This window comes from Sipha flava, unplaced genomic scaffold (assembly GCF_003268045.1).
Source record: "Sipha flava isolate LNK unplaced genomic scaffold, YSA_version1 0_pilon_pilon, whole genome shotgun sequence".
Classification (NCBI taxonomy): Eukaryota; Metazoa; Arthropoda; class Insecta; order Hemiptera; family Aphididae; genus Sipha; species Sipha flava.
The window spans coordinates 256,930-278,464 of NW_020271713.1; the positions used below are offsets into that span (position 1 = coordinate 256,930).

At 26.0% G+C, this 21,535-nt stretch overlaps 3 protein-coding genes across 3 annotated transcripts; all 3 read left to right on the plus strand.

Moving 5' to 3' along the window:
* The first annotated feature begins 378 nt into the window (after nucleotides 1–378).
* Nucleotides 379–2,793, plus strand: LOC112680447 (nucleoporin GLE1-like). Its single transcript, XM_025550567.1, has 2 exons — nucleotides 379–632; nucleotides 712–2,793. The coding sequence occupies exon 2, from the start codon at nucleotides 925–927 to the stop codon at nucleotides 2,710–2,712; it is 1,788 nt and encodes a 595-aa protein (XP_025406352.1). The 5' UTR covers nucleotides 379–632; nucleotides 712–924; the 3' UTR covers nucleotides 2,713–2,793.
* A 2,373-nt stretch (nucleotides 2,794–5,166) lies between these two features.
* Nucleotides 5,167–8,413, plus strand: LOC112686350 (probable dimethyladenosine transferase). Its single transcript, XM_025558611.1, has 7 exons — nucleotides 5,167–5,347; nucleotides 6,390–6,576; nucleotides 6,860–7,027; nucleotides 7,438–7,573; nucleotides 7,666–7,887; nucleotides 7,987–8,093; nucleotides 8,235–8,413. Exons 1-7 carry the CDS (start codon nucleotides 5,299–5,301, stop codon nucleotides 8,275–8,277), a joined length of 912 nt encoding a protein of 303 aa, XP_025414396.1. The 5' UTR covers nucleotides 5,167–5,298; the 3' UTR covers nucleotides 8,278–8,413.
* Nucleotides 8,414–12,730: 4,317 nt separating this feature from the next.
* On the plus strand, nucleotides 12,731–21,251 carry LOC112692582 (SNW domain-containing protein 1). The gene is made up of 5 exons (XM_025567337.1): nucleotides 12,731–13,041; nucleotides 13,645–13,804; nucleotides 19,226–19,576; nucleotides 19,639–20,525; nucleotides 20,867–21,251. Exons 1-5 carry the CDS (start codon nucleotides 13,028–13,030, stop codon nucleotides 21,066–21,068), a joined length of 1,614 nt encoding a protein of 537 aa, XP_025423122.1. The 5' UTR covers nucleotides 12,731–13,027; the 3' UTR covers nucleotides 21,069–21,251.
* Nucleotides 21,252–21,535: the final 284 nt, after the last annotated feature.

Here is a 21,535-nt window from a genome sequence, read left to right on the forward strand (position 1 = left end):
ATAAAACTCGGCTTGTCGACTATCCGACAAAATTACACTGGCCTTTATCGTTAATGATAATCGGTACCTACGTCTTATTATTGTTGTTCGTAAATCATAATTAGTCGTCATAAATATAAATTTTATTACTGAAACGCGCCACAAAGATGTTAAACGTTATCGTAAATCGACGTTGCGCGTACTTTTAGATTATTAAGCCGACTTGTCAATGCAATACGTTGTGCTAACAGCTGTAGACAATCGTATACGCCGTACCTTTCCAGTCGTAAATAATAAAATCGAAAAACGACTATGGTTAATCGGCATTACTCGGTTTATATGTACATACATATAATAGATAAAATAATGTAATAGTTTTGATACTATATTAGTTGTCGAAAGATGTTTTCCTCAAACCGACTTTGCGCGCTCTTTAGTTTTGCACGATATCGACCTTCAGGTATTAATATGTATTAATATCAATAATAATAACTGCGTGAAATCAATGTCAGTTGGGAAGTTATAACTTTTGGTTTTCTCAACGTACTCGATGTCTACTTTTATCAGGTTAATCGACCGATTATAATGCAATAATATACAATGCGTTTCCATTAAATTGTATATGATATACGTACGTTTGATGCAGGCACCAGGTAATCGCTCGCAACAGGTTTTAAAAGAAATATTATGTTTATTGCTATATATATTATTAATTATTTTATCGCGATTTAGGTGGTATGCGAGAGCTCGCAGTTCAAATTATCGTTTCCAGTCAATAAAGAACACGAATCGAATACGGTTAGTGCGCGTTACTAGAATATTATGGTTTCAAATTATACACTGAGATTTCGCACTAAAACCACGTGAGTACTTTCGAGACGCTTTTTTATACTTTTTTTTGCGTTAAAGAATTAATAATTCGGCATAAACATACATAAACCGGCGATGGCTCCGAACGCATCGCCTTTTTATAATTTTAACATGGACAATCACGCTACTCTCATTCAGAAAAATATCTGCCACCAATTCAATAATCGTAATTCCCTGTTGAAAAACAGCTTACAGTCAGTGAGAGCAAAATTTGTTGCGATCAATAGACATTATTTAAGGGAAAACATTATCGAGCCGGTTAGTCATTTTTCATCTTCATCTGTTATTGGAAGAGAAAAAAATATAAACACATGGTTCGATGATTTGTATTCCGTCTCGTCAATGCGCTTGGAGCTTATACGCAAAAATATGGTAAAACAAACGTTAACCGAAAAATTAGAAATGTGGTTTAAGAAAAAAGACGAAATGTCACGGAACAGGAAATTCGACGTTTTATTTAAACCCAAGGTCCAGCGCGACGAAATTCTAGTCAAAAAAGAAAACTATCAATTGATTTTTAATCAAATTCAACAACGCTCCAACAGTAAACAGGCAGTTGTTTTTGATCACCTACAACGCAGTAGAGAAATATGCTTTAAAGCGGTCTTAGCACAAGCTATTTCAATTTCAAGTTTTATAAACAATTGTTTCAATGACCAACAGTTGATGTTCAAAATTGGAAAAGAAATCTATGTTTACAATTCAATGGAGTCAAGCTTAAATGATTTAAAGAAAATTCAAATTGTTGAAAAAGAAACATTAATATCAGCCCAAAATTTGGTGAAGGATCTTACATTATACAAAAATAATATAGTTATTCCTACAAAAGAAAAAATTGAATCATTAAAATTAAAAATTAATAGTAAAAAATGTATATTGAACAAATTTTCAATTAATACTCCTGATTGGAAGTCAATACAAAGTGTTAGACGCCAATATGTTGCTTTGGTTAAAAATAATAAAGTATTAATTCAAAATATATGCAATATAAGAAATATACCATTTATAAGTGATCCAACTAAAAAAATATTCAGACAGAATTTAACTAGAGTTATCAATACACTTGTTAACACTATATCATCAACTAATGTAAGACATTTAAATGAAAAATATAATAAGCTAAATTTATTGTTAAGCGGAAAACTTGTTTGTGTGGCAAATACCAAGGTTATGATTGGTGATAATAAGGAAGCAATGGCATTTTGTATGGAAACTTTGGCAACAAAACTCATCAGTTATGCAGAGGAAGTAATAAGTGTAAAGACTCAAGTAGCTTATGCAATTGCAGCAGTTATAACTAAGCTTTGGAGTGTTCATCAGCAATTTGGTAAAATCCTTTATGCTGAAATAAAAGAAAAATGCCCTCTTTTAGTTCCATTTGCTCATCCTGTATCACCATACTTAACTGCTAACCAAATTGACCATAAATCGTTTGGTTATAAGTTTGATTCATTGGGAAATGTTGAATCAGATGAAAAATACCTAAGACGTATGACAGGCATTGTACGTCTTTATGCAGCTATCATAATTACCTCATCAAAATATGATCAATCAGTTATCGGTCTAAGTCAAGCATGGATTTTTGTGGCTGGTACTTTAAATCAAAATCCAGTTGCAAACATTACAGCTACTATTTTGGTTGAATTTCTTAACATTGTTGGGTTTTCAATGCATCAAAGTTATGGTAAACAGTTTATCAAATTATTAGAATATATTCTTACACAATATTTGAAAAAAATCATACTGATTACGCCTGAAGGGAATGGAGGACCTATTACACGTCTAAATAGCTTTATTTCAACAAGTTTATCTAATAGTTTGCTTGAAGAACCTAAAGGTATGTTATCATCTGATTTTTGGTAAACATTTTTTATACTATTTCTAGTTATACTTGTCCTACTTGATTGCTTTATTTATAATAAAAATTTAAAAAAAAAATTAGAAAAAAAAATTGTTATCTAACTAAAAAAAAAAGCTTATTTGTTGAGAGAAAAATACTTATTTATTGAGAAAAAATTACTTATTTATTGAGAAAAAATGCTTATTTATTGAGAAAAAATTGCTTATTTATTGAGAGAAAACTACTTATTTATTGAGAAAATATTTTATTATGTGTTTAAATGCATAACTAATACTATCTAATTTAAATTTTAACCTAATTTTATTGAATGTTGGATTTTTTTTTACATTTTTAAAATGATTTAATTTATAGTTGATGATACACTGTTAGATTTAAATACACGTAAATGTATGTTTTTGTATTAACGCGCTCATAAAACCATGTAAGCTACCTATTTGTAAACTATTTGTATTGAGTTATTTATTAATTTATTATTGCCATTTTTAATTATTTTTTTAAGAATTTTACAATTTTGCCGAATTATTTATTTGTTAATAAAATTAACATAATGTGATTAAAAAATGTGTTCTTTATTTCAATCTTTTTATTATTAATATAAATTAGTTTTTTTGGTATTTATAACTATTTGTTTATATTTATATAATTGACTGCACTTATGTAAAGACTTATATTGATTATCATAAGTTTTTATTATAAATAAAAAATAATATCAGATAATAAATAATAGCAGATTTGCTGCTATTTAACAATTTATTTATTACCTAATGATATAATCAAGGCCCAATCATAGGTAAACCAAAATTGTTTATTTTTTAAATGAAATACAATAACATATAAACCTAATTAAACAAAGAGATAAATAAAAGCACATCTGGAATAATAAGAAAAGTAATTTAGGTTAAAAAAGATAGGTTTTAATTAGCAACCTTTGCCAGCAGAAAAAGCGGATAGGTAATTTGCCAGATGATAAGCAGAAGATAAGGTAATATGAAAATTATTATATATTTTAATTTTTGTACATATTTATAATAGAAATAATGATGAAATTATATAAATTTAAATATTTTGGAAGCAAACATCAATAAATATAAATTAAATAACTAGTTAGTCGTTTTAAGTTCATCTTAAATTTCAACTAAATTACATGCCTTGTATTATATTTTTTTATTTAACACAAAAATAAAAAACTTAAAATATATTTTTATACTATTAAAGTAAATAGGTTTTGACTTATAATAATAAATGTGTAATGTCATTTTACATACATATTTATTACTGCTATTTAGCAAATATTATTTATTATAAATTATTTTTTGTAAAATCCTTAAATAACAATAATTATCTATATAAATTATTATTTCATTCAATTATTTTTTGTTTAAGTATAATTTTCAGAATCTGTATATTAATATTAATTATATAATATATATTTTATTGAAATGTATGCTAATAATAAAATATTTATTTAATTTTTTAAAGAGTAAATACAATATAAAATTAAATATTTAGGAAGCAGTTGATTATAAAATAATTTTAAATTGAATAAGCATTTAATTTATTATTCTAAAAACTAATCTTTTTTGTAAAGATTAAATCTAAAATACCTATAAATATTATATTAAGTAAATATATAAACATTATTCTTAAAAATTAAAAAAACGTAACATATTTTGTTTCTAAAAAAAAAAAAATTGGTATAACATTGTTAAATACTTTTATGGATTAATATATGATGGGCGAAAGTAATGGTACAACCCTGTACCTACTAGATCCTCGGCTGACAAAAAAAAAAAAGATAAATATATGATTTATATTGATATAATTAAGATTTTTACTATTATATATTATTTTAATGGATATACTTAAAAAAATGTATGAAGATATATTATAAAAAAAACTTTACCAACTCACTTTTATTATCTATTAAGCAATATAATTATTTATTAATGAGTAATAAATATGACAAGTAAAATAAAAATAACTAAAATATTGCTGCACACTAAATAACTCAAAAACAAATAGTACAATAAATTTCTTCCCAGTTAAATAATGACAAATTATAGAATAAATTTAAAAAAATGATAAACTACAGGTTAGATTTAATTTTGATTTAATATAATATGTATTATTATTTATCTAGGCATTATTAAATCTAATATTAAGAGTTAATTGAGTTTGGTGATTGATACACCAAACACCGAAAAAGTTTTTTTTTAATCAACAAAAATAATTTTTCGGTCTGAAAAATCTAGATGTAAGCGACTTGAGAGGGAGCTGTCGCAGTATTCAGATCTACACGTACGTCGACACTAATATAATCCGTCCGCTAGGGGAAATTAGTTAACTTTTTGTCTCATTAATTTAAATTTTCGAGTTATCGTCCTCTAAGATAATATTCATTTTATAATAAAATAGGTTATGTCGCAAGAAAACTATTTTACAAGTTATCAATGATAACATTAATGATAAGATAACAGTGACAATGATTAACTACACACGTGCATTTCGTCGTCTTTAAAGTTTTCACGTACGATCCGGTACTTGAAATCGCACCTAATTTCGAGACCAAACATATCGGCTGCCCCAATATGCCTAAGGTGAAAAAGGAGAAAGGTCCTAGTGAATATGGAAAACAAGGTAACGTATTATAATACCTAGATAAATTAAACTTGGGTTTCGATTTTTCGCATTTCATTATCTGTTACTGTTTCGTGAAAACAATGTTCAGGCAATATAATGATTTGGTCAAATCTTTGAATATGAAATATAATCGTCACGATTTAAATATTATTTACACTTTTTAAACGGTTCAGCTTTATTCAACTATCCTCATGTAACTGGTATGGAAATTAAATATCTAATTCATGACTATGACATGATTTATTTGGTTCTACAATTTTCATGAGATTTTTTCTCTTGATAGTGTTTGATATTCTGTTGATTCTTAGTGAATAATTCATTATTACTAATAGGTTTTTTTGCCAATGATGCAATGATATAAATAATTTGTTTCATTATGTTGCAACCATCAAACATTGTCATCTAATAAATGAAATGTTGAACTGCATGAAACATTCATTAGTTTAAATTAATCATAAGTATGACATTTATTTGATTTTAATTGCTGCTTAAAGTTTATACATATATTTGTCATCAGTGGTGCAACCAGGATTGGTTTTTTTTTTTTTTTGGGGGGGGGGGGTTGAATTTGGAAAAATTAAGCATTTTCTGCAGGTGTTTGGTAGGGATGAGGAAGTAAGATTAAATTAGGTTTATGAGTAAAATATTTAAATTAAAAATTAAACTGTTTAACTTCTATTTCATATTGTGATGCCACAAAAAAAATATATAATCGACTATCAAAAAATCGTAGTATCAAGGTTACTGATGTTTTAAGATTGAACGGAGCATTAAAAAACGTTCCATATTGTCATGTTATTATTATTATCAATTATAATATGAATAATAATCATATTTCATATCAATCAGCCATTTCGTGACTTCAAGATAACCATTTTTTTTTCCTACTTAGGATTTGTAAAAACGTCAAAAAAATTTTGGAGGGGGGCAAAACCCCCAAACCCCTCCCTTAGTTGTGCCACTGATTGTCATATTTCTTTCAATATCTTTCTTTTTATTATTGTAATACGTATTATGCATAATGTCTTGTATATTTTAGGTATTATGTTTAAAAAGGATTTTGGGCAACACATATTGAAAAATCCACTCATCGTTCAAGGAATGGTAGATAAATCAGCATTATTGCCTACAGATACAGTACTTGAAATTGGTCCTGGTACAGGTAACTTAACTGTTAAGTTACTAGAACGTGTCAAAACAGTGATTGCTTGTGAAATTGATGTTAGGTAACTTTTCCATTACATTAATAATTATTTTTTAATATTTTTCACTCAAAATTAAACTATTAATAACATAATTGTAGAATATTACTAACAGTGTTAGAGCTCATATTTAAATTAATAAATGAAGTAGTTTTATTTCAGTTTTGAATTTTTTAGTAAAACTGAGTAATGTTGTAGTGTCAGTGTTTAGAATGTAAAATATTAATTCCAAGATCATATTATTTTAGTTTTTAAAATTATTTAGTATTGTTTTAACTATACATGAATATAAATAATGTCTCAATAGATTAGTGGCAGAATTGAAGAAACGTGTGATGAACACTCCGTATCAAAATAAATTGCAAATAAGAGTTGGAGACGTCCTTAAATCTGAACTACCTTTTTTCAATGTTTGTGTTGCTAATATACCATACCAAATTTCATCTCCTTTGGTTTTTAAATTACTCTTACACAGGTAAAATACTATGAAACTATTATTAATATTATATATTCTAAAGTATTAAATGTTTTTGGCAAAAATAAGCTTAATTGCCCTTTAATTACCTGAAAATGTGTTTGTATAATTTAAAAAATTAATCTTTTTTTATTATATTTTAGTTTTAATTCTAAATATTTTGGTTTGTACTTAAAATTATATTTAGATAAAATTAATTGAAACTAGTTTCATGTTTAAATGGCTTAATATCTAAGTCAAAATTAAAATATTTATTTCCAATATTTTTTTCTTCACTGAAAAAACTAATATTTACTTAATATCAACTTACCAATCAAAATATTTTTTTTTAATACAATTTTGGAAAACAGTAAAAATTAAATGTCTAGATACATTTAAATAGTTTGTAAATTTAAATCATTATATTTTAGACCTTTTTTCCGCTGTGCAGTACTTATGTTTCAAAGAGAATTTGCATACCGTTTAGTTGCCAAGCCGGGAGATAAACTATATTGTCGTTTATCGATTAACACACAGTTATTGGCTAGAGTAGATCTTCTTATGAAAGTAATTTTTAGTTTATTTTAAAATTTATTTTTAAAATGTCTATATGACATTACAATTTACCAAACAGTTTTAAATTATTGTATATTTTTTAGGTTGGAAAAAATAATTTTCGGCCTCCTCCAAAGGTTGAGTCCAATGTAGTGCGCATAGAACCTCGTAATCCCCCACCTCCAATAAATTTCAAAGAATGGGATGGATTAACAAGAATAGCATTCTCTAGAAAAAATAAAACGTTAGGAGCAATTTTTAAACAAAATGCTGTAGCTGTAACATTAGAAAAAAATTACAGAGTTTACTGTTCTTTGAAAAATCAAGTAAGTTGCAAATAGTATTTTCTGATTTAATAAAACAATTTTTGACTTGCAATGGAAAATAACTAAAAGAAATACTAAATATAATTTTTTATTATTTAGGAAATAGCAGAAGACTTTGATATTAAAGAAAAGTTAGATGAAGTTTTAAATAAAAATGATTTCTGTGAAAAAAGAGCTAGGAAAATGGATATTGATGAATTTATTGAGTAAGTAAATTTATGTTATACTTTTTAGTTATTGATGAATATTCATATGTTTTGGTTATAGTATTTATGTTTAAGTAAAATAAATTATATACATTTTGAATATTTTTTTTTTTTGTCTTATTAATGTATATTTTGTTTTAGGTTACTTCTTGCATTTAATAAAGAAGGAATTCATTTTCAGTGATTGTAAAATAACTAAGGCCATTTTATTATTGTATTGTACTGGTAATTATTTAAGGAACATTGTTTACATTGTTGATACCTATAACTAATACATTTCTTTAATCATCTTAAATATGATTGTAAATACAATTTAAGGGTAAAATATAATTGATATTATATTATTTATTGCACTTAGATTTTGTTTTTATTAATTTTACTAATTAAATCAACGACTAACCTTTTTATATTTTGTTAGACAAAATACTTTGTCTTTACTTCAAATTAATTTATAGTATTAATTTAACTAGAACTGAAAAAATAAAGTTGTAATTTATATCAATAATATACTTATTTTAAATATTTTTCTGGGTCAAAAAAGTTACTAAAAAAATATATATTTGAATTACATGAAACTGTTTTCCCTCATTTTTATTGGTGTTTGGTTATTTTTGATTTTTATTTATTATTGTACAATAAAGAGCCATAATTTAAGAATTTTTGGAAATCTTATTCAAATTTCAATTAAATTTGTTACCATATTTCCATGAACGAGCAACAAAGTTAAATTTATAAAAATATCATTTAGAAAAAAGTCATATGATTTCATGATTTATGAATAATTCATGAATATGAATTCCATTTTAACATTTTTTCAGTAAATTATTTTTTAATGTATAATAATCATTTGATAATAATTATAATTTTATTGAAATTTTCATAGTTAATTAAAATAATGAATATTTTACTTTTTTTTTTTTTTGTAAACTATAATCTAATGGGCCTATTCTATGTAAATCTTAAAGCTCAATTTACCGTTTTCATTTTAATAAATGGGACTCGACTGTTTTTTTAAAATGGTGCATTACTTAGGGACTTAATTTACCTAAGTCTATATAAGTGATACTTTAATCGATCATCAAGTATAATGTACAGGAGGAAAATAAATTATTTGTATTGTTCAAAATCCAATTTATTATTTATTAAGCAACTAAACAAACAATTACTAAACAATGGAAAAGTGAAACAAATATGATAACTAGGGCTCGGATGTTGTAGGAATTGCATATTGTTCTGTATGATCCCAATTTATAGCAGATCTAGCTAGAAATTTGAAGTATACAATTGTAAGTTAGAAAATTGAAAATTCATATTTTGCATATTTCATATTTTTCTAAAAAAATTGATTTTTTTTCTTTCTTAACCTATATATTTCAATTAATATTGAATATAAAACTCAAAATTATCAACAAAGGTATTTATTATCATCACCATAGTTATCTTTTACCAAATAATTGTCATTAATTTGAAATAGAAAATCTTAAGAAAGTATTGGTGGTCCAATGCAATAACTTAACAAGTATTAGAAAACATGTTAAGTTATTGCAAATAAATTTAATTTAATTAAATTACGAAAAATACAAGTATTAGAAAACATGTATTTTTTCGTAATTTAAAAAATACTGAAAAAATATTTCAATCTTATTTTCAGCTCAATAAGATGTTAAAATGCCATCCAGTTATACCTTTTTTTTTAGTTATAGTTTTTATACATATTATTAATTTATAAACAACATTGGATGGATTTTATTTTTGGAATTCATAATAATTTTTTAGCATATTTATTCATTTTTTTGCACATTTAACATTTTTAATGCATATTTCGCAATTTTTTCGTGCATATCGTACCTTTTTTAGTTCCTACAACTTTCGAGTCCCAATGATAACAATTTTGTGAACAAATAACAGTGGAAAACAATAAGATAATATGTGGTGAAATGGAACAGGGTACAAGTAAAAAATATTGTAAGCATACTATCAGGGGCGGATTGATAATTGGACTTTTTATCTTGAGACCACGGCTTATAATTTGGATAATTAAAATAAATATTTATAATAATTGTAACAATATTGATCTATATAACATAAACCGTAGAATTGTAGGTATACTATATTATTACATAGTACAATGTCGTTTAATACAATTAATAACAGGAACTTGGAAGATTGAAGATACAGGAATTATTAATTTTATTTTATTTTTATTTTTTAAGCTTTATATACCATTATAGCCGCTGAAAATAATTCTTTCCACTTTTCTCTTTTCTTTGATGTGTTCTGATTTATTTCTCTTGATTACATAAGTTCTATCAATGTTTTCCATATATTGTTATTTCAATATTTTATTTTATTCAACGTATGGTTTAATATTATATTTATAAGTATTGATTAATCCATTTTTAATGATTATTAATACTACAGACCACATTGTTATTGGTACTTGGTAGGTATCAATAGTAATAACTATCAGTTAATGTATGGAACGAAGTTGAAAAAATTAGGATCTCTTGGTGTGAACCGAGGCAAGGTTATACTAGCTTAAAAATTATAACCGGAAAACCACTAGTGATCAGCCTATTTAAATTTTTCTTTTTTTTTTAAGTATTTATATGATATTTATAGGATACAAAATGTATTTATTAACTAATATGTATATAATATATATTTTTGGTCAACTTGGTTCTAATATACATTACTATGATAAAAAACAGATAAATTATGAAATTATAGTCATTATACAATAGCACTTTCCTTAATATCTTAAAATGTTACATAAATAATAAAATATAATTCAAAAAACTCATTATGTTTAATAAGGTAAATGATATAACTAAAATTATTGCCATGCAAATAAAATTTAACTCAGAATAAATTTTTGATATTAATTGATTTCTTTTTTCTTATAATTAGATAAATATACCTACAAAATTATTTTGGTTTGTAAATTCATTTAAAATTAAGAAGGAAAAAATTTTTTTACAGTAGAGTTCTAAAATTTGAAATGTAATTTTTTTATGTATTATTAATTATTTAATTTATCAATTAAATGTTCAAAAATTGCTAAATTTCAAGTACATATTTTTTTTCTTTAATGCATATTTTAACACATTAATGCATATACTTGTGTATGTTAAAAAAAATTTTCCTCATATTGGGTTTGTTTTTAATGCATTTAAATCCATACTATAGAGGTGAACTATGTTTTACTACTTCCTCAGTAATATTTAAATATTTAACAAATTATTATCGAATGTATAAATAATTTATTAAAACTGGTAATCAATTTTTTAATAAAATAAATAAAAATATAAATATTGCCTTGAATATTATGTAATAGAGTGCTAATAAATACAACCGATTTCGAGTTATGATAATGACTTGGTTGTAAAAATTATTGTAATTGTGTTAAAAATTATTTATTTTTTTAATTGACAAAATTGTAAATAATGATTTAAGAAAGTCGTGATATATTAAATATCTCAAACAACATTTTTAAACCAGCAAGCCAATGATACCAGAATATGATCAAACAAAGAGTGTTAGGCCTTAAAAATATTGTGAGAGTATAATAGTTTTCCACCATCAGTAATAACAAATTCGAAAACTTGGAGAGGTACGCAGGTTATGTATATTCTATACAGGGTTAAGTTTCTCTGAAAAAAAGGTCTTTATTGTTCGTAAATTGTGCGTAAATGAGTTGCAGTCGTTTCTCCTTTTACCATTTTTATCACAAAACAGTAAATACCCACATAATCTTCCAACAGTTTTGTCGGAGTACACGGAACACACGATATTACTGAAACTGATATAGTAAACCATTATTAAGAACAATTATAAAAATTAATTATTTTTGCAACATAACAGAAATGGGCAGCCACATAATTACAACCTACCGGGAGATTTGCCAGAATCCGGCGGTCTAGTCCAACCCTGCCTGACTCGAGGCCTAAATGTTGAGTGTAAGTTCAACCCTGCATACTACGTCCGCAGACTTGGGTAAAATACTTTTTAAAAGTATTTAGAATAAATACTCGAATAATTACAAAAAATGGTATTCCGAATATGTATTCAAATACTTTATACAAATTGTATTCCGAATACATTATTTAGAATACTTCAAAAGTATTCCGAATACTTTTAAAATACTTCTAGTTTTCATACTATAAAAATAATAGATGTCCACTCAACAAAAATATTTGAAATTGTAGATTAAATATATGTTATTTTATTGTATTTTTAAATTGCATAACTTATAGTTTATGGTTTATAATAATATTTAATACTTAATATTAGCTTATACAATATACGACGGAAAAGTTATAAAATCATTTATAAAAGAGATGATTTGACGGTATTCGAAATACAGTAGGTATTCAGAATACTCGTTATAAGTATTCAAAATACTTTATTGAATACTTTCAAAAAAAGTATTTAAAAAGTATTCGAAATATTAAAAAAGTATTCTGAATACAGTATTCCGAATATTGTATTCGGAATACTACCCAAAACTGCACGTCCGTAAGTCGGCGTATACGATTATTATTGCGACGATTGTTTACAAAGAATAAAATCGAATTTACCGCGTAATGGCCGTTCTGTTATCGATATTGATGATAACGGCGGCCAGTGCGACCGCGACTACGGACAATACATCAATGGCCGCGTTCGCTCCAATCCGCTAATCGATTGTGTGAATGATAACTCTGCGTGTCCACGAGATTATTTCACTTGGTCCAAATTCACCTACTTCTTGTTAGATCGCAACTTCAGACGCGTTCGTAACACACCACCGTTTGTCCGTCGTATGTGTATCCCGTGAACGTCGTTTTCCGCTTCCAAGCCACCGCATTGGACGCCATTACACATTTGAACGCAGTCACGATCCGCGACCGTTGCCATCATTCAATATCGTGTTCTGCCGTAATAGCCGTGCAATGTCTCTGTTCAGGTGAGTGCACCGTGATAGTGATTAATGCCCGCACGGAGCAACCGACGTTTTTGTTGAATTAGAATGCTGCAGTTGATATCAAGTGATATTAATCCAGCCCATATCGCTCTTCTTCGATTGAACATCGTTGTCATTCAATAGCAATATGCTTTGTTTACGAAACATTTACTCCCAACCGTTTGTCGTCTTGGTCTCATGCGCTCGTATCATCATACAAGTTCTTGATGATTATTCTTTTACCATTTACTATTGATTTCAGATAACTACTTAACTATTAAAACGCATTTAATTTTATAACAATTATTGCTGTCAGAGACTGCATCTAATTTTTTTGTGTGTGTATATATATATGTACATTATATAAACACTGAAAATGTTCTCAATTATATATATTTGAATTACTTTATCATCTACATATTTATACTATTGCCTGAGTATTATAGGCTTAAAAAATAAACATCAAATATCTGTTTAGTTCTTGCTATTGATATTTTATTGTTTTTCATACCTTGTCAATAGAAATTAATTTTAACTTTTTTATTATTTCTAAGACAAACTTTTAATTTACCATTTCTTTATTTTGTTGAAATTATATTAATTTAGCGTATTGCCAGCGCCAACACAGTTTCTTCGAGATTTAGAAGAAGATGATGATGACTTTACAAATGCCATCCTTAACGAGAAATCAAATGCTACTGAAGTGTATGTTGATAAAATACCACCTTATGGTCATCGTAATGGATGGGTACCACGGACTGTTGAGGTAAATTTTATTTACAAATAATCTAATATTTTTTGTAGCAGTTGAATATATCTATAAACAAACATATTTATCATTATTACTTAGGATACCTGTGGTAAAATATTTTTTATTATATCTATAATATGATTGTAAATGTAATTGTTATTTTATCAATAATTAAATACAACTAAAGTACCTATTAGAACAAATATATTTTTTTTTATTTAAATAAGAAACATAAAATAATATAAAACATAGGTATAAATATATTTTAAATACCTTATGCAAAATTATTCTGTCCTATTATTAGTAAAAAATGTATATAACTAGTTTTATTATTAAAACTTCATTATTTAAGTTAAATAAATTATTCATTTTTTATTAAAAAATATCAAACACATACATTAATGATAAATGTACTTTAATAATGTTAAACAAACCTTTTTAATTTTAAAACCGCTTGAATTTTCTGTTTTAAAACAAATTATTTTCCTATTTTACTGCAATATTTTTTTTCTTTTACACTGAACTATAATAATTAAAATCATTTGTAGAATATTGAAATTTAATGTTTGCAAATAATACCACTTCATTATGTTTTTACCATTAATTTACAATTACTAATTTTATATAATACTAACATGTTGTAAAAGTGGATTATTATTTAAATGTATGTATATTTTTTATTAAATTGTTAATTATTCAAATATAATATAATATTATTCTTTAGTTTAAATTTTAATCACAAAATATTTTTCAATTCTTTTTCATGACTTATTTATTTTAAAATATGCTTAATGTCTTATTTGAATTATTCATTATTAATTAATCAGTAAAATCATAAGTTTAAAATATCTAAAAATATTTACTAATCAAAATTGAGCTCATATTAAATGTAAATCAATATAAGAAATTAACTGAGACAATAATTTTAAAATAAAACTATTGACTTCAATTGATTTAAAATAAGAATCCAATGTTTTTAATTTTTTTTTTTTTTTACTGGCTTTGTTAAAGTACTCTTTCAATACCAACTCAACAATTAAATGAAAATAAATTAATTAAATCGAACTAAATTAAATCTATGATCGTATTAATCGTATTTTATATTACTTTATGTTGCGCATAGATGCATAGTGTATACTGACAACTGACAAGACATGAGTCATGATCAGAAGTGGATAGGTGGTTTTTTTTGTTACAGGGAAATATTTTAATGGGGCCACCAAAATGAAAAAAAAAATTTGCTTATAAAAAATGTATTAGATTTTTTCATCCTAATTTAATTTAAATAATTTAACTATAAAAAAAAAAATTTCCATGAAAAAAATTAATGGTACATATAGGGTGAGGGCCCACAGGGAAAATCCCTTTTTCCCTATGGGCCTATCCATCCCTGGTCACGGACTAGGATATTAATATTCTTATTAACCGATAATATCCCCACATCAGATTATTTATGTACCATGTGTGTGTGAGTGCCATGCGATCGATTTTTATTATTATTATCTGATTGCAATTTAATTATTAGCGATATTTATATTTTTATATACATATATATTTTTTTTCATTATACTTTAATATTTTATTGAATACACAAACTAAAATTATTATATTACTAATATGTTTAAAATTTGACGTTTTCAAATATTTTTTTTGGGGGGAAACCCCAGACCCCCCATAAATACGCCACTGACTACTAGTATAGGTGCTAACCAGTGGTTGTAGTGTTTTATAAATTTGAGTACCAAGTTGTAATGTACACGTTATCACGTCTTGTATAAATTATAAACATTGTCTTTTAATATTTTAATATAGTTATGAAGTTCACTTTTCATAGTTTCAGTAGTTTCACAGTTATTTCTTATATTAAATGTTAACCATTCTCGTTTGATTCGTTTTTATAGAATTCTGTAGTAGTGTTCTGTTTTAAAATGATGCCCGTGCTCTTGAGGATAATTTCCTTCTGAAAGTTCATTCTTTTCTGGTTGAAATGCTCCTTTGTTGATAATTACTATTTTATCTTCTGGAGTCAAATTAGATTTCAACAAATAATTGGGATCAAATGAACGAATAAGTTCAAATGCTAAGTTGTTTGGTTTATCGATAAATTAAAGGCAACAAAACAAATATTATAAATGGAAAAATTAAATTTAAATTTTAAATTAATAAATACTATACACACATATTAAATTATTGTTTTCATAATTAGTTATACTAATAAATTAAGTGTTGAAGTATACCGATTTAAGAAAAATATTACTTATTTAATTAATTAATTAATTAATAAATCAATAAATAAATACATTTTTCAGTAATTGTAAAAAAATGAACAAAGAAAACATAATAAGTTAAAATAATTAAATATAAAATTCACAGTACATAATTCATATTTTTACAATTTAAAAAAATTATGCTTTACTATATTATTGTTGTATATTGGTAACTATTAACTTAATTATGTGTTTAGGTTCTTAAATCTATTTAATTTGGTTAAACTTCATAGTTTATAGTGTGTGAATTAAGTCTTAGTATTTTAAACATTAACTCATCAAATTAATTTACTACACCAAAGAATGATTAATTACCCCACTCAAAATGATTTATATTTAATCCAGATGAAGGAACACATTGCATTTCACTAACATTTTCGTTGGATAAAGCTGTAGTAGAATTTCTGCATACACATTCAACTTGATTAACTATAAAATATGAATTTTAAATTTTTACATCATTACCAATATTATTTTAAAAAAAAAATGTATATATAATGAAAATTAAATTATGTTTTAGCGCTTAGAACAAAGTACAATATACATAATTATTAGTTTATTCAATTTTAAAACATAATAAATAAATTAATTAATTTAATAGCAATATAGGAATTTAATTAATTAATTTTTTTTTTTTTATTTTATTTAGGAGTATAGGAATTTAAATTACTTGACTCTAACTGATTAGTATTTAGTCCAGCTGAAGTAACATTTTGATTGCAATTTTCATTACTAACATCTGTACTTAAATTTTCATATAACGATTCAAGTTTATCGACTGTGTAGAAAATATGAAATTTATAATGATAAAAATTAATATAATAAGTGATCAAAGTTAACACAATAAATTTCAATATTAAATGCACAGTACAAAATGCAATTTTACAAGTAAAAAAAAAAAAATGATACTTCAATAATATGTTGACATATTATTTAATTTAATTTTACACATGTTTGTGAATATTCCCAACTAAAACACTCAGTAAGTACCTACTGAGAACACAATTTCAGTATTTTTAAATTGTACTTACATCAAGTGAAAAATATTATCATCAAAAACAGGAATAAAAATTAAGGTACATACTTGGTGTTATACATTTATATTATATATGTACATTCTGTGTTGACTAACATGTCACTTAGTTGAACACTTTGAATAATTTAAAATAATTTTATTCTAAAAAGTATTTAGGTAGGTACCTACATTTATTTTATAAACACTAAAAGGACAGTACTTACAGGTAGAGAGTTTTGGTTTTGCATGATTCGATGTGTCTTTTCCAATTTGTATTATTATGATTATTTTTGTCACGTCCACAATACCCACGTGTTAAATTCATATTTATTCAATAATTCGTATCTTAGGGTTTTTATAAAATATCGAATTTCAATTAAATTTTAAGAGAAATTTAAATTAAAATAATATTCAAAAACTGTAACACTGTATAAAAACACTAATCACTAAACAGTCCATACATATTATTTTGGTCACGTTTCAATGTTTCATTATCATTATGACAATTAACAATTCATTTTTTAATAAAAATAATCTTATGAATACGGGTTAATCGACCGCCGACGGTATTACCCAGAATTCATGATCACGTAAGCCAGCGGACATGTTATAACGTTTATTTTTGTTTATTTTTAGTGTCAACGACATAATTAATATTTTTGTCTTTTGTAGTGGGTATAAATATAATATTTGGTAAATATTATTTACCCATCCATGAAAACTGCACACGGATACGCGAAAACTGTACAACTGCATAATATTCTATATCATAATAATTTATTTTATTTCTTGATTTCCTATTCGGATCGATCGATTGTGCGAGATTGTACGATTGTACGGCCAATACACTATCAATATTTGATATTGACTATAATATGGACAGTCAGATCCGGCTCAAGGGGTAAGTGACATAGGTCCACGCGGTCCACGCCTAGGCTGGCATTTTTCCTGTACAATTTTTATGTATAAAATAAATATTTGATAAAATATTTAAACGTAAGGGGCGGCAAAAACTAAATTTCGCCTATATTTGTTTAAACACTTGAGCCGGACCTGTGGACAGTGTATGAATCATATTGAAGCAATCAAAATCGTTTTGATATTTATTGATAGATTTTCAATATTATTGTGCTATTTGTATTACAAGACAATAGCAATAATCACGTTATCTCCACTAAACATTTTGACCGGAACTGAACAATATACCAATTCAATATTATTGATCGTGTAAATGCAAAAAAAAATTGAAACATTTATGCTGGGTTGCACAAACGATCAATAAAAACAGTTCAATAAGCTATGAAACGGTTCAATAAACAGTCGGATAAATAACTTTATTGGTTCCACAAATTTCGTTGCGTTGCACAAATATTTCCATATGATATGCAATAGTTCGTTCGTAGACCGTGGTTAACGGACGGGTACAGTTCTCCCGATTTTTGATAAAAATTGATAACAGCGAACATGATAAGAACAAAAAAAAGCTAATACCAACCTCCAAAGTGTAAATAAAATCCCAATTCCCTTTCGTTTTCCAGCATATAAATGAATAAATAAGTAATTGATTTCATACCAATAGTAATTTTTCAAAAAATGTATATTAAGAAATTTTGTCTTCTATAAAATAAAACCCTGTTTAGTTAGTTTTTAATCAGTGAAGTTAGATTTTAATTGTTTATTATTTAAATTTAATTCATTGATCATACTTTAATATTTTATATCATAGTTAATTTATATTATGTACTATAATTTATCATACATTTAAAATATAAATATTTTTGATTCTACTAATGTCTTATAGAATTAATCAAATCTTTGATATCTCTACACGAGTACTAAAGGAATATTTATTAAAAAAAAAAAAACAGATTTTAACTTATTTGGATTTTAAAAACAATAGTTAAGTCATTAGAATATGTACTGAAAAAAATTATTGATATTGAATAATTAGTGTCAAATTTATTGAGTTTTAAGATATTTTTTAGTTTTCATTATTATTTTGGTTGAGTTAATTATATTACAATCTTCACATTTCTATCATTTATTAATCAAATAGTATAGATTTTAAATTTTATACTTACCGGATACATGTGTATTTATAGTAATAACTTGTTGAATTTAATTAATTATACTGGAGGCATGATCTTTTTTTAGGATTATGGGGATGGTGGCGCATTTCCAGAAATTCAAGTTGCTCAGTATCCATTGCATATGGGGAAAGAAAATAAAGAATCCGAATCTAATGCATTAGCATTACAATTAACATCTGATGGCAAAGTGAAGTATGATGTGATTGCTCGGCAAGGTCACAGAAAAGATAAAGTGATATATTCAAAATTATCTGATATGCTACCAACTGAGGTGATCAACGAAGATGATCCATTGCTACAAAAACCAAATTCGGAAGAAGTTGCAGAGATAACTGATAAAACCAGAGCTGCGCTAGAAAAAATAACTAGTTCCAAAGTATCAGCTGCATTGCCTGTACGAGCTGCGGACAAACTGGTAAATATTAGTCTTTTTATTATTATTGTATTTTATTTGTTTAATTTATTCTCTTATTCTAGGCTCCTGTTCAATGGTTTCGATATACTCCTTCAGAACAAGGAAAAGAATATAATTCTGGTTCAAAGCAACGTGTTGTAAGATTAGTCGAAGCACAAAAAGATCCCATGGAACCACCCAAGTTCAAAATTAACAAGAAAATTCCAAGAGGTCCTCCATCACCACCAGCTCCTTTAATGCACTCGCCTACTAGGAAAACAACTGTGAAAGAACAAAAAGAATGGAAAATTCCTCCATGTATATCTAACTGGAAAAATTCTAAAGGTTATACAATTCCTTTAGATAAACGTTTAGCTGCTGATGGTCGTGGCTTACAACAAAATCATATTAATGAAAAGTTTGCAAAATTAGCTGAATCATTATACATAGCAGATCGTAAAGCTAGAGAAGCTGTTGAAATGAGAGCACAATTAGAAAAGAAAATGGCTCAGAAAGAAAAAGAAAAGAAGGAAGACCATCTGAGAGCAATGGCTCAAAAAGCAAGGGAAGAAAGAGCTGGTATAAGATTACCAAGTGCCAAAAATGATGAATCACGTGAACGTGATCAATTGCGTTTAGAACGCCAAAAAGAAAGAGCACGTGATCGCAATCTTGCTCGAAATGCAGACAATCGCAAGACCAAAGTAATGAGAGATCGAGATATAAGTGAACAAATTGCTCTTGGACTACCTGCTATCTCTAGGAAAACAGGAGAAACCCAATACGATCAAAGATTACTTAACACAACGTCTGGTATGGATACTGGTTTTGGAGATGATGAAGAGTATAATGTTTATGATAAGGCTTGGCGTGGAAACAGTTCTTTGGCTCAACACATTTATCGTCCATCAGCCAATATTGATAACGATGTTTATGGAGGAGATTTGGAAAAAATTGTTAAAACTAACAGGTTAAATTCTTATTTTACAGTCATTAAAGTCCAAATAATTATAATTAAAAATATATAAATGTAATAAATTAAATTTGATATTTTCACAGATAAGAACCTTTTTTTGATAAACATTTAATTAACTTTTTTAAATTATGTTTTTTATTACTGAAGTCTTCATTACATTAATATTCACAATTTTAAGTTCTTGGTTACTCATTTAGCCTATTTAAAAATAAATTTGCTAAAATAATATTTTTATTAAACCTCTTAACTTTGAAAACATGATCCAACATTTAAAATTATATTTTAGTGTTAAGACTGATGAACTAACAATTTTTTATGCTTTTTTGTTATTTTAGATTTGTACCAAATAAAGAATTTAGTGGTACTGATCGTGATCCTAAAGCTGGTGGTCGATCTGGTCCAGTTCAGTTTGAAAAACATCAGCAAGAAGAAGATCCATTCGGTTTGGATCAATTTTTGACACAGGCTAAGCATGCGTCGAAAAGATTACAATCCCAACAACAACCCGAACGTGAAAAACGTCACAGAAGAGAATAACTCAGTTATTCATGATTTGATTTTTAAAGGCTACTCCATTAATCACTAGAATTATTTTTATTATGTTCAAATTATGTGTTAGTATACATTATATTTGTTATGTAATAAAAACTACAACTCATAAATATGTGTCTTAAAAATAGTTTATTTTTAAATTATGAAATGCACTTTTTTCAAACATTATTTTCAAAATTATAGTCAACATTAAATAGATTATTTACTTTATGCGTTTTTAAACATTATATATAATATCACCTTAAAGAGAATCACAATACAGTTTACTTAGATTTATAATTCTAAAAAATATAGTGTGGGCCTCACACTTTATTTACTTAATGAAATACAAGAGTAAAAATAAACATGTGACCAATGTCGGTCTGCCCCACCCAGATATCTGGCAATTACCAAGGGCCTTGAAATAAATTCTTAAAATAAGGGCCCAACCAGGGGCAATCCACAATTGGAGA

Coding starts and splice junctions, on each gene's coding strand:
- LOC112686350 (XM_025558611.1), top strand. CDS start 5,299: ATGCCTAAGGTGAAAAAGGAGAAAGGTCCTAGTGAATATGGAAAACAA. Junction 7,028..7,437: donor TTTAAATTACTCTTACACAG/GTAAAATACTAT, acceptor ATTATATTTTAG/ACCTTTTTTCCGCTGTGCAG. Junction 7,574..7,665: donor GAGTAGATCTTCTTATGAAA/GTAATTTTTAGT, acceptor TATATTTTTTAG/GTTGGAAAAAATAATTTTCG.
- LOC112680447 (XM_025550567.1), top strand. CDS start 925: ATGGCTCCGAACGCATCGCCTTTTTATAATTTTAACATGGACAATCAC.
- LOC112692582 (XM_025567337.1), top strand. Junction 13,805..19,225: donor GGGTACCACGGACTGTTGAG/GTAAATTTTATT, acceptor ATCTTTTTTTAG/GATTATGGGGATGGTGGCGC. Junction 20,526..20,866: donor AAAATTGTTAAAACTAACAG/GTTAAATTCTTA, acceptor TTGTTATTTTAG/ATTTGTACCAAATAAAGAAT.